The 11,058-nt window shown below is 56.6% G+C and overlaps 2 protein-coding genes across 11 annotated transcripts in view; one reads left to right on the top strand and one right to left on the bottom strand.

Moving 5' to 3' along the window:
* LOC116073717 (3-ketoacyl-CoA thiolase B, peroxisomal-like) overlaps positions 1–509 on the top strand; it is a 9,794-nt gene extending 9,285 nt beyond the window's left edge. Inside the window, exon 9 of the mRNA XM_031345740.1 lies at positions 491–509. Within this exon, the coding sequence (XP_031201600.1) occupies positions 491–509 (19 nt within the window). The remainder of the gene's footprint in view (positions 1–490) is intronic.
* The window catches only part of Dlec1 (DLEC1 cilia and flagella associated protein), a 47,050-nt gene continuing 36,086 nt past the window's right edge, over positions 95–11,058 (bottom strand). For 2 of the 10 annotated variants that reach the window (XM_031344001.1, XM_031344002.1), the window contains 17 exons: positions 10,498–10,608; positions 9,077–9,207; positions 8,446–8,625; positions 8,216–8,286; positions 7,664–7,815; positions 6,951–7,069; positions 6,355–6,425; positions 5,322–5,524; positions 5,129–5,239; positions 4,923–5,048; positions 4,722–4,816; positions 4,454–4,538; positions 4,049–4,252; positions 2,153–2,314; positions 1,197–1,350; positions 762–885; positions 95–674 (listed from right to left, as the gene is read on the bottom strand). In XM_031344001.1, coding sequence (XP_031199861.1) covers positions 551–674; positions 762–885; positions 1,197–1,350; positions 2,153–2,314; positions 4,049–4,252; positions 4,454–4,538; positions 4,722–4,816; positions 4,923–5,048; positions 5,129–5,239; positions 5,322–5,524; positions 6,355–6,425; positions 6,951–7,069; positions 7,664–7,815; positions 8,216–8,286; positions 8,446–8,625; positions 9,077–9,207; positions 10,498–10,608 — 2,223 coding nt within the window. In that variant the 3' untranslated portion in view covers positions 95–550. Of the gene's footprint in view, positions 675–761; positions 886–1,196; positions 1,351–2,152; positions 2,315–2,531; positions 2,568–2,606; positions 4,253–4,453; positions 4,539–4,721; positions 4,817–4,922; positions 5,049–5,128; positions 5,240–5,321; positions 5,525–6,354; positions 6,426–6,950; positions 7,070–7,663; positions 7,816–8,215; positions 8,287–8,445; positions 8,626–9,076; positions 9,208–10,497; positions 10,609–11,058 lie in introns of those variants that run through there. The other 8 variants (XM_031344003.1, XM_031344004.1, XM_031344006.1 and 5 more) reach the window with 8 other exon arrangements.

Below are 11,058 nucleotides of genomic sequence, written 5' to 3'. Positions count from 1 at the left end.
GAACTGAGGCCTGGCTGCAGGCACTACCCACGGAGTCCTACAGTGGTGTCCAGAGAGGGACGCTACAGTAGCCTTCTGCGTGGACACTCAGCAGTGGAGGGGCGTATCACAGCACTTTAATTTAGAAAATGCAATTGCATTATGGATACACGTGGGCACTGGGGCATCCAATCCAGTAAACCAAAGACAGCACATATCACGCTTGACCATAGGACAACACATATTTCTGTGGGACAGTGGCTTCATGAATGCTGGGTATGATGGGCATAGTAAACGTGTGTGTAAACTGATCTTGGTTGCAGTCATTTCACCCAGGGTCCAGCTCTTGCTTTGTTGGAATCTGTGGATGGTCTTTGTGGTGACTGTCATAGCCACTCTGCTGGTGGTGGCCCTAAGACGTGTCACGCAGGGCCTGGCTTACACCACACCCTGGAAGGAGATCCCTCATCCTAGGAGCACCTGCAGCCCCATAGCCTGTGTCCCTGTTCAGCAGCCCTGAGCCAGATTGATTGGGGCTGGGGCTGGGGCTGGGGCTGGGGACTACAGAGCCTCAGAACTCATGGAGTTTCATGTATTTCTCATCATAAGAGCCAAGGCCCCGCAGCCTCAGGACACAGGGCTTCTCGCTCAGCATGCCTTCCACCACCAGTGTGGACTCATAGCAGAGGCTGCTCCTGAGGGAGGAGTAAGTGAGTTTCGGCAGTTGCAGCTGGTGCTTAGGCCCCATGGGAGGTGCCTTGGAGGTGGGAGGCAGCTCTTACCTAGGGTTGAAGAACACCTGGAGTGGGCTGGAGGTAGGGGGTGCATTGGTGGCTCGGGCCTCCAGCAGACCACTGCTCGGGGAGACCCCAAACGCATGATCCTCCCTGGCTGGTTCCTCCTGTCCTGCACCAAGAAGAAAGGATCAGACAAGACTCTTGGGTGCACCTCTGGTCCTGCCAGCCCTAGGGAGCCAGTCTACCTGGACAGCACTCAATGGTCCCTCCTGAGAATGCTCAGTCCCATCCAGCAACAGCAGCATATGGGAGGGCCCAGCATACCCATCAGCACTGTCCAGTAGCTCAGGCAGCCCAGCATACCCATCAGCATTGTCCAGTAGCTCAGGCAGCCCAGCATACCCATCAGCACTGTCCAGTAGCTCAGGCAGCCCAGCATACCCATCAGCACTGTCCAGTAGCTCAGGCAGCCCAGCATACCCATCAGCACTGTCCAGTAGCTCAGGCAGCTGCTGAGGTTCGTCAGGTAGATCTCCCGAGTGTGCTGCTGGTTCACAAAACAGGTCCCGAAGTCCACCCAGCTGGTGGAGAGCTGCAGCGCTGGCAGGGCCACGAAGGCCCGCAGGGGCACCTCCTGGGAGCCCAAGCCTGTGACTCAGTCAAGGGTGAGGCAACCTTGCCCATTGGGGTGGTGTTCTGACCCCACCTCCCCTGAGTACGGCTACTTCTAAATGGAGCTGGGACAGCAGGGGGTTGGCACTGCCACCAAAGCCAGAGCAGGGCCAGAGGACACCCTCAGCTTCTCTGTGGCCTCTCTCCCATGGAGCTGTGTGCTTGGCTCCCAGTCAATAGGTCAGTCAGCCACCTGACTGCCTTCCTTGTCTCCTTCCTCCTAGGGGGTCCAAGGCACACCCCTCAACTCATTAGACCCTGAGCCAAGTGGTCCAAGGCCCCTCAGGAGTCCACGAGCTGTTCAGGCACTGCCATGGGCCACTTCTCTTTGGCCCAGGCTGCCGCCCGGGGTTTCTGGCGCAGGGCTCCACCACTCCGCTCTGCTCCGGTTCTTGCTGGCATCTCACAGGGTCTATCCTTCAGCTCCTTACCTGCATCCCCAGCTAGACACTCTGACTCCCTCAACTCCACACTGACCAGTGTGTGACCTGGACAATGCCGCTCAGTCTGGACCCAAAGCCCTATAGGAACGGAGTAGTGTCCCTCCCCTCTTCCTCAGGTGCTCACCGTGCTTACCAGTGAGGCCACACCCTAGGTCTCTCATTTTCACTTGGTTAAACAGGAAGCAGGCTTCACCTGTCACTTCTTCTGGAGAGCCCCCTTCCCCCGATTTGACCCCCGCCAGTCCCTAACCCTTGAGGCAGGCACTATCTTCCTCCCCAGGTGGCGGGGAGTGAGAGTAGCCGGGGCAGCCTAGAACATGCCTGAACAGTATGGTTGGTGAAGCCCAGGAGCAGATTCTGTGTGAACACCATCTTTCTCTCCCCGTTCTTGCTCTCCTGAATGTCCACTCCAGGCAACATCTGGTCATCTGGGAGCTTCTGGTAGGACAGCAGTTCCAGGGACAGTGAGAAGGACACGTCCACCTGAGTAGACATGGACGTAGTGTCACTCTAGGTCTCTGAAGGCAGGTGTCGCTCGGGTCCCTCCTGCTGGTCCAACCAGGACCTAGCTGTGCAGCCCCTAGTTTACAGGGCCTGCTGAGCCAAGAGTGGCTCAACTGTCCAGCCCACAGTTCAACAGCGCCCCCTCGTGGAGCATTTGGTTCCCAATGCCTGAACACACCTGCTGGGTGCCCAGTACCTGGTCAGCAGGTCAGCCTTCCTTATCCCCAGGAGTCTAGCAGAGGGGACAGAGGAAGGAAACTGCTTTTGTCACTGAGCACGACCTGGGTGAGGGTGTGTCTATGAGTCAATGAAAAAACGTTTTTATCCTGAGGACATGAGGGGCCCGTTAGGGTCTGAAACAGGCCATCCGGGGCAGCTTTTCATGGTGCCTCTGGCTGCTGTGGGCTGGTCTGCACACAGTACGTAGGACACCTAGATACAGGGCTCCTGGCCCTGAAGACAGCTCCACGTCGCCGTAGCACTGAGAATCAGAGAAGGCATTTGCCGATGTCTTGGGCCAGGAGGAGGCGCAGAGGCAGCACCAACAGGCCCTTGGGGCTTGGTTAGTTTTTGGGAGTTCAGAGCTCTGGCTGGCAGGAGAGGCAGCTATGACAAAATGTCACTGTATTGAGAAGGTGCCACATGGGACAGAGGATGGTGGTGGTGAGTTCAGTTTTACAGGGCAAGTTCAGGTGAGGAGCCAGAAGCCCAAGCACCATCTGGGTGTCTGGCAGCATAAGAGGAGCCCCCTGGAATACTCTAGTGTAAAGACCCTCCCTTCCCCTTAGCTTTCTTAGTGGGGAGCCCAGGCAGAGTGGTCAAGAGAGCTCTCTGGCATCTTGTGCAGCTCTGGCTCTGGCTCCCTGACCTCCACAAGCAAGGCCCAGGAAGTCTGGCCAGGCAACACATGCAGGCCCTCACTGCACACAGTGAAAGGTGTATCTCAAGGGTGTGGCTACTCAGTGAGATCCAGAAGAAGATGGGTGAGATGACCCAAGATGTGCAGAGCAAGGCAGGCACTCAGGGGCAACTCCACAGCTCATCAACAGAAGGGGTGAGGGGCTGCAAGGCAGGGGGAGGTGGGAGAGGGAGGGGCTGCAGCTTGTCTGTCCACCCTGGACAAGGCTGTGCGTACCCAGGGAGCCGCTAGTTATTCTAAGGGTTGTGTGCATGCCCTATTCTGCAAAGCCTGCATTCCATCCCTGTTTGGTGCACCTCAAACCAAAATGAGGCAGAAGTTCATAGTTACTGCCAAGGCCCTGGCATCCCTGGGACAATACCACCTTCAAAACTCCAGGCTTGTATGTACCTGGTGGTCTGACGGATTTACTTACACTCATGGCAACCCAACCATGGGTGGCCTCAAGCCGTGGCATTAAACTTTGAGCCAAAGGGCACATGAGAAGGGAGGGGACATGGTGTGAAGTGGAGGTGCTTAGTCATGTGCACCGGCCTCCACCAGGCTAACAGTGGTGGGGACACGGGGACATACACTGGAGAGCCTGAATGTGTTTATGGGATGTGTGTGGCTATCTGTGGTGCCTCCATCCATGTATAGCCTGTGCAGAGGGACTTTCTATGTTGAAAGGGACGTGTCTGAGGGCATACACCTCCAACTGTCCATTTGTACCTTGTGCCCAGGTGTGGGCAGGGTGTGCCTGTGTGTTGCCTGTAGAGGTGGGGAGGAGGGAGACCCTCCACCCATGCACTGACCAGCATGCTGTCTTGTGGGCGGATCCTCAGCTGCTGGCCTGTGGGAGCTATCCCTTCTTCATGCTGATGAGGGGCTCTGGTGGGGCAGCTGGCCCCACCTCGAGAAATGAAGAAGGGCCTGGAGACCTGGGCACGGAAGTCGTACAGGATTTCCGTGGTGTTGATCAGTTTCAGATGGCGGGTGGCAAGCCAGTCACTCAGCACCTGGAGGCCACAGAGGTGGCGGGGCTGGGGCTGTGTGTGGCTGGCACGGCATACCACGTGGCATATCTATCTCTTCCTACTCCTGAGGCCCTTGACTCTGGGAGAGGGACTCAAGACTTGAAAGGCCTGTGCCCTGGAAGGACCCACAGGCACGGGGGAGGCCCATGTCCTCCGACTGGTTCAGACTGATGGCATACTCACCCCATTGCAGGGATTTTGAGGGATGAGGTCGCTGGCCTGGCACCAGAATTCCAGGAAGCCACTGCTGTCCAGCTCGGGGTGCAGCCTGCCCAGTGACAGGCACTGCTCAGGACAGCAGGATCTGGGCCCAATGGCGCCCCCTCCCTGTGCCTGTTGTCTCTGCCTCCCTTCTGCTCCTGCCCTCTGGCTCTGAGAACAGCACCGGGGGAAATAAGTTTCCTCTCTCAAAGAGGACAGGGGCAGGTGAGTGAGGTCTCAGTGGCCTTACTGCGCATTTCTCACGTGGCCATTCAGATCCAATCTCAGAGGGCCCACGGCAAAGTCCTGAAGGCGGTGCATTCGGCCTGGAATCTGTCTGTCTGTCTGGGGGGGGCAGGGGAAGGACAATCCATCAGAGATCACTGCTGGTCTCTGGAGTGGGCAACTGGGCTCCCAGGGGAGAGGAGGTGGCCCGGGTGGGAAGGCTCACCTCCTTGTCCAGGCTCATGAAGCCCAGGGCATAGCCAGTATACCCCACCTTGTGCATGACCCCGGGGCCGAGCACTGTGGGCGTGAAGGAGATGAACATGGTCCTGTAGTCTCCAGCTGGGATGACCTGGCAGGAACACAGTAGCCTCGTGTTCACTGGCAGGCCAGGGCAGCTCCACAAGAGGGCTCCTACCCCTACATACTCACCACCTGCTTGGGGCTGATGTGGTATATGTGGTCAGAGGGCACCGCCTCGTGCCCCTTCAGGATGACAGAAATGATCTGCTCTTCAGCCCTAGTGCCACCACTGCAGCTGCCCTATTGCCAACAAGACCCCATGGCTCACGTGGGGCCAGCAGACTTGGGCCACACCTCACCATGCCCTGTACTCCCCACTCACCAGTGAGGGGACATTGTGGCTAGACACTGACACACTGGAGGGACATGGGGACCCTGGTAAGCTGGCCTCCGAGGTCTCGGAGTACACAATCTCATTCCCATCTTGATCCCGCAGTGGGAAGGGTGGCCCATAAAACACAAGCAGCTCCAGCAGCCGGTCTGCATTTTCTTCTGGGATGTAGGTCTCCCAGTCTAGGCGGATGTCTGGGGCAGCCATGGAGGAGAAAGGAGGGTGGGTGGGCTCCTTCCGGCCCCCACCTCCCTATTCTCCCGCACTCATGGTGGAGGGGAGAGGTCCTCGCTATTTTCATGGTGCCACGGTTTTAGAGAGAAGTTCGTGGGGATGGGAAGATGGCTCAGTTGGTCAAGTGCTTCCTGTGTGTGCTGGCTGGGTTTTGTCAACCTGTCCTAGAGTTGCTTGTGAAGATGGGACCTCAGCAGAGAATGAGCCACCTTCGGCCGGTGATGAGTCACCTTCATCAGTCTGGCCTGTAGGCATGTCTATGGAACATTTTCTCCATTAATGTATGAGGTGGGAGGGCCCAGCCCACTATGGGCAAGGTCACTGCTGGGTAGGTGGTCCTTGGTTGTGAAGAGGAGCAGGCTGGCAGGCAGCACTCCCCTGTAGTCTCAGCTTCGGTTCCTGTCTTTCCTTGATGATGGTCTGTAAGCCAAATAAACCCTTCGCTCCCGAGTTGATTCTTCCTTTTTATGGTGTTTTGTCACAGCAACAGAAAGCAAACTAGGACCCTGTACACAGGACTTGAGTATGAACCACAGCACCGCGTGGAAAGCTAGATGTGGGACTTGCAATCCCAGCTCTGAGGCGGCAGAGGTAGCCGGCCCTGGGGGCTGCTGACCCGCTAGGCTATGCTGTCTGATGAGTCCCATCCTCTAGGAGGGAAACACCTCTTTTAACCCTGGTCTAGCATAGACGTCACCTTTGTATTCTGGTTTGTCTCAAGAGCACAGACCACTTGGACTCCTTGGGCCGTGCCAGACACAGCCCTTGACCATCATGTGAGCAAACTCACCACAGTGACTGGAGTTATACAGACGGAGAGTCCTGGTGATTGTGTTTCCTCCAGAGATCTGGGTCCCAAACCTGGAGACAAAGAGCAGCCTTAGCTAGCACACTCCTTACAGACTGTCACCTTGGGAGGCGGGGCTGCCACATGGAACTCAGGCCAGAGAGGCATCAGCAATCTGTCCTTGTCCCAGGGCTGCAGAGTGTTGGACGGAAGGTCAAGTCACCCCTCTGCTCTGCCATTTTGCCTGCCAGGGGTCATCAGGTAAATCCAAGTTTATCTGTGTCAGCCCTGGAGTCTGGTGCTGCTTTGGCTTGCCCTCTGCCCACCCACCCCTCCCAAAGCTCAAAGACACACACACACACACACACACACACACGTCAGCCATGTCCCTGAGGCAACTCCTCTCCAAGATGGCCCTGCTCTAGAGCCTCCTTAGAGGTGGTTCAGGCCAACTGGAGAACCAGGAGCTGCTACAGGCAGCCTAGATTGGCAGCCAGCCCGTGGGTTCTGGTGTGTGTGTGTGTGTGTGTGTGTGTGTGTGTGTGTGCGCGCGCGCGCGTGGTCACCGGGGATCAGAGTCCAGGGCTGAGGCTGGGCACCTGGTGACAGGCTCTTTCTGGAATGGGGCCACACTGTAGCACGTATTCCTCAAAGTGCTGATAGGGCAGCCCACCACGGCCATGTACACAGGGATGACAGTTACTGGCAGGTCTCCCACCTGCAAACACAGCAGACACACCCGTTCTTTGTGAGTGAGAGCCACTGCATTTCTATCAGGCAAAGCGTCCGCTTGTCCAACTAGGCCAGGGTCCCCAGGACTCAGTTCCTGCTGACTGGCCTCCCTCACTGCCCAGTTCCCAGGCTAGGCACCCCCAGCCTGGGCTGCTTCACCCCAGCTCCTGACCACCCTTCCTTCCCCTCACATCCCTGCTACCTCTACTGATCTACTAGCCTCAGGGCCTCTGCCCTCCTGTGGCCCCTTTGTTCAGATTTCTATATCTTTTAGTTTGTTAAAGACTGTGAATAGAGTGGCCAGGAAATGATGAAAAGCAGAGATCAGGGTGAGGGGCGGGGCAGTTGTTACTGCCCTGTGACTCCATACTGTTCTTCCCAGCCTGCCCTGTACAGCATGGAGATCCAGAAGGCTCTGCTCCCCAGGGGGCCCTCCCGTCTGAAGCCTCTCAGCCTTGCCCACAGAAGCGGTGGTGGGTGTGAGAGGGCAGCACCTGGCAGCGGCTGTGCCTGGAGGCGCCTCGGGCCACAGCTGGCAGGGAGGAGACTAGGAACCGTGTGCCCACACACATCTCCTTACCACGAAGTGGAGCTCATCCCAGTACTCGCCCCACATGTTGGCACAGCCTGTGATGTCAATACTCAGCTGCTGGTAGGCTCCCAGCATGCCCTGGGAGACGTGGGGAAAGAAAGCAGCTCCCTTCCTGTGAGATAATAGGCTCTCCACAAAGTCTGGGGAGGACAGAGTGTGGAGGGTCAGGGCCCTGGACTGAGAGTTAGGGGCTAAATCCCCAGGGGTTAGGAAGGCTTGGCCCAGGTAGAGAGCCACTGCGCAACTGCTCCTCAGTCAGGCGGCCAGCTCAGGCTAGCCCTGCTAGCCCACGCTTTTGTACCTCCTCTGAAGTCAAGCTGCTGCCAGCCCAAACCAAAACCATGTCCATATACATGGCTGAGGCCCTGGCAGGGGAAAGCCTGGGCTGTCTTGGGGATTTTGAAGAGGGATACACTGAGAGGGAATCTTTGGTCCCCACTTCCCTCCTCGGCAGGCGCTGGCCCGCGTCCTCAGAAGGCTATGTCAAATCTGACTCTGTCCATGGTTTGGGTCGGACACCCGCCAAGCCGGCCCTCTTACCCAGCCTTTCCTTCTTCGCCATGTGCTCCTGGATGTGTGATGACTTTAGCAGGGCAGGAGGTACATCAGGGCTTCACAGAGAGAGAGAGGACAGCATCGAGGTGGTTAGTCCATGCCACGCCCTGAGCCGTGGCCTGTGGCAACCTTCCGAGCCACACGATGGCCCAGTGAGGATAACCTACTGTGTGCACCCTGCTTGGGAAACACCCTAGGGAGAGGCTGAGACTCACATACTGGTCTTTTTGCCAAGGCTGTCCAGGGAACTCCCGAAGTACTCAAATGTGAGGGTGAACGAGGTCTGTATCGGGGAGCAGTTTGTCAGGAGGATCTGGCGAATCACGGGGGTCCTCAGTGGTACCTTCGAGCCGAAGTCCAAGCGCAGCTCTTCCTGTGTAGTGCTGGCAGTGCTGCTGTCCCACGCCATGGGAGCTATGTTACCCACCACCCTTGTTCCCATTCAGAGAGCCACCCTGGGTGGGATGGGGGAGTAGCCCTGAAACCCAACTTCATTCCTGATGTCCCTTCTCATGTTGTACCAGACCCAAGGCCTGAGATTCCCGCCAATCCACAGTGTCAGAGGCACTCAGACTGTACAAACTGCCCCAGTAGAGTGAGAAAGGAATGCTGCCCAGTTGCTGGGCCTCATGTGGGAAAACCTGCAGAGGGTCCCTGCCATCTCCTGCCTCGAAGTGTGTATGGACATGCCAAACATGGTGGGGTGGAAGGGTTTCTGTAGAGATGGTGAGGCCTGTGACCACTTGGGAGCCTTCTCTCTGCTATGGGAGTTCGCTTGTGAGGAGTGGGGGCGGGTACCATTGTACAGTGCCGGCCCTCCATGTGGCTGCCCCATCCTGGACTCACCTTTCATCAGATTCCACTATGGAGACAGAGATGGTCACCTGCAGCTCCAAAGGCTGCCCAGAGATGCCCAGGGCCAGCGGCTTCTCCATGCCAGACACGTGACAAGGGAGAACCAAATCGGTCAGCTCTTCCTGCAGGAAGTTGATCCACAGAAGATGAACCACGGGTAACTCAACATGAAGGCCTTGCCTTCTCCCTAAGGGTGGGCCTTCAGAGCCTGTAGTGAGACATCCTGCCAGCCCAGACAAGCCCCTCAGAGCTGACGCATATATCATGGATATACGTGCCTGCCCTATATATCTGTATATATCCACAGGGAGGTATAATGGTTAATCTTTGTTGTCAACTTGCTAGTGTTTACAATCACCATGGAAACAGATGTTTTAGCATGTCTGTGAAGGAGACAGGGTTAACCGGGGTGGGAAGATCCATCCAAAATTTGGGCATACTGTACCATGGGAGAAAGTCCTAGAATAACTATAAAGAACTGAGCTGAACACCACCATTCATCTCTTTCTGCTTCCTGTTTGCAGATGTGATGTGGCTAGGCTTCTCCACCATGATGCTCTACAGCCTCAGACCGCGAACAATGTAAATAAACCTCCCCTTCCTTAAGTTGCTTTGGTCACAATGGTGGGAGAAGTGACTAAAGCGGGGAGTCTTTAGAGCGGCTTCCAGAGAGGGGGCAGAGAGCAGTACGTGTTCTTTGATGGGCAGCAGGAAGGGGTTCAGCGCAGGCTGGGCCTATGTGTCTGGTGCCCTGGCTTAGCTGTGTGAGAAGGCTGGCTCTGTTGGACCCACACCTGCCATCGAGGAATGAGGAGAGGAGTTGGGCCTTTAAGTTACTGAAAGCTGGCGTCTGACTCTTGCATGCACACCCACAACAAACAAACAGAACGATAAAAAGAAGTAGAAAGAAAAAAGAAACTTCATTTTTAAGAAGGTGAGGATGCTTCTCTTCCCAGAAGATAGGAAAAGAGATGGCTAGCAAGGCCCAAGCTCTGAGCATGTCCCACTGCGATGGCATCCCTCTGGGATGCTCCAGGGAGCATCCGGGTCTCTCTGAGGAAGATGCTAGCCACCTGTTGCCTCCTTCTGTAGTACCCAGAACAGGGCCTCCCTTGAACAACGGCTTTGCCCTGGGGACAGCTGGACAACTGGGCTATCTGAGGTCACAGAGAGCTGCCTAGAGAAAGGCAGAGGAAGTGACAGCGTGGTCAGTGTGTCCTGGGGCACATCTGAGCTCCACTGGGCTCGCTAGCCTTGTGGCCTTGGACAGAGTGAAAGGAAGGCCATAAACTGGCCTGTCCACTCATGAAGAGCAGGAGCAGGGTGTGTGGTCGGCCTCCCCAGAAGCTGGGTACTGCTGGTTAGATGGGGTGTCTCCCCGACACTGGACACCCCCAGGCTGCCTCACTCACCTCGGTGTGGGCCGTCAGCTCCAAGCTGAGCTGGAGCTCTTCACTGGGGCCCAGCAGGCCCTGACTAGGAGAGACTGTCATTGTGCACATGTCTGCTTGAGGCCCCAGGAGCTGCAAGACACAGGATGGGCTTATTGTCTTGTGAGGCTACCAGATGCAGCAGGGTCTACGCAGAGTTCTAACCCAGAAAGCTGGACAGGGCTGGGTGCTTATAGAAAAACAAAAACCACAACCATAACCACCACACAGAGACTTCTCTCCTCCCCAGGCCGGGTGGACTTCACCGTCCACCATGAAGCTTCCTGGACAAACTGGCCAACCCACTGTGCTGGGCAGCAGAAGGCAAGCCACCTTTGAGCTTTCTCTCATGGTGCTCAGAGCGAGCTCCAGTGTCAACCACGGGGACATTGCCGTGACCAGGCTCCCAACAGCTGTGTGGACCAGCTGTGGGCTGTGCTGGCTGGGTGGTCCCAGTTACGTTCACCAGGGAACCAGAATTTTTTATGGATGGGGCCGTGAAAGACCAGGCCAGATGAACTGCTCCTTAAGGAGCCACACATT

This window comes from Mastomys coucha, unplaced genomic scaffold (genome assembly GCF_008632895.1).
Source record: "Mastomys coucha isolate ucsf_1 unplaced genomic scaffold, UCSF_Mcou_1 pScaffold23, whole genome shotgun sequence".
In the NCBI taxonomy this organism is placed as follows: domain Eukaryota; kingdom Metazoa; phylum Chordata; class Mammalia; order Rodentia; family Muridae; genus Mastomys; species Mastomys coucha.
The sequence above is the reverse complement of the archived record's forward strand: the minus strand, read 5'-3'. Positions and strand labels throughout refer to the sequence as shown.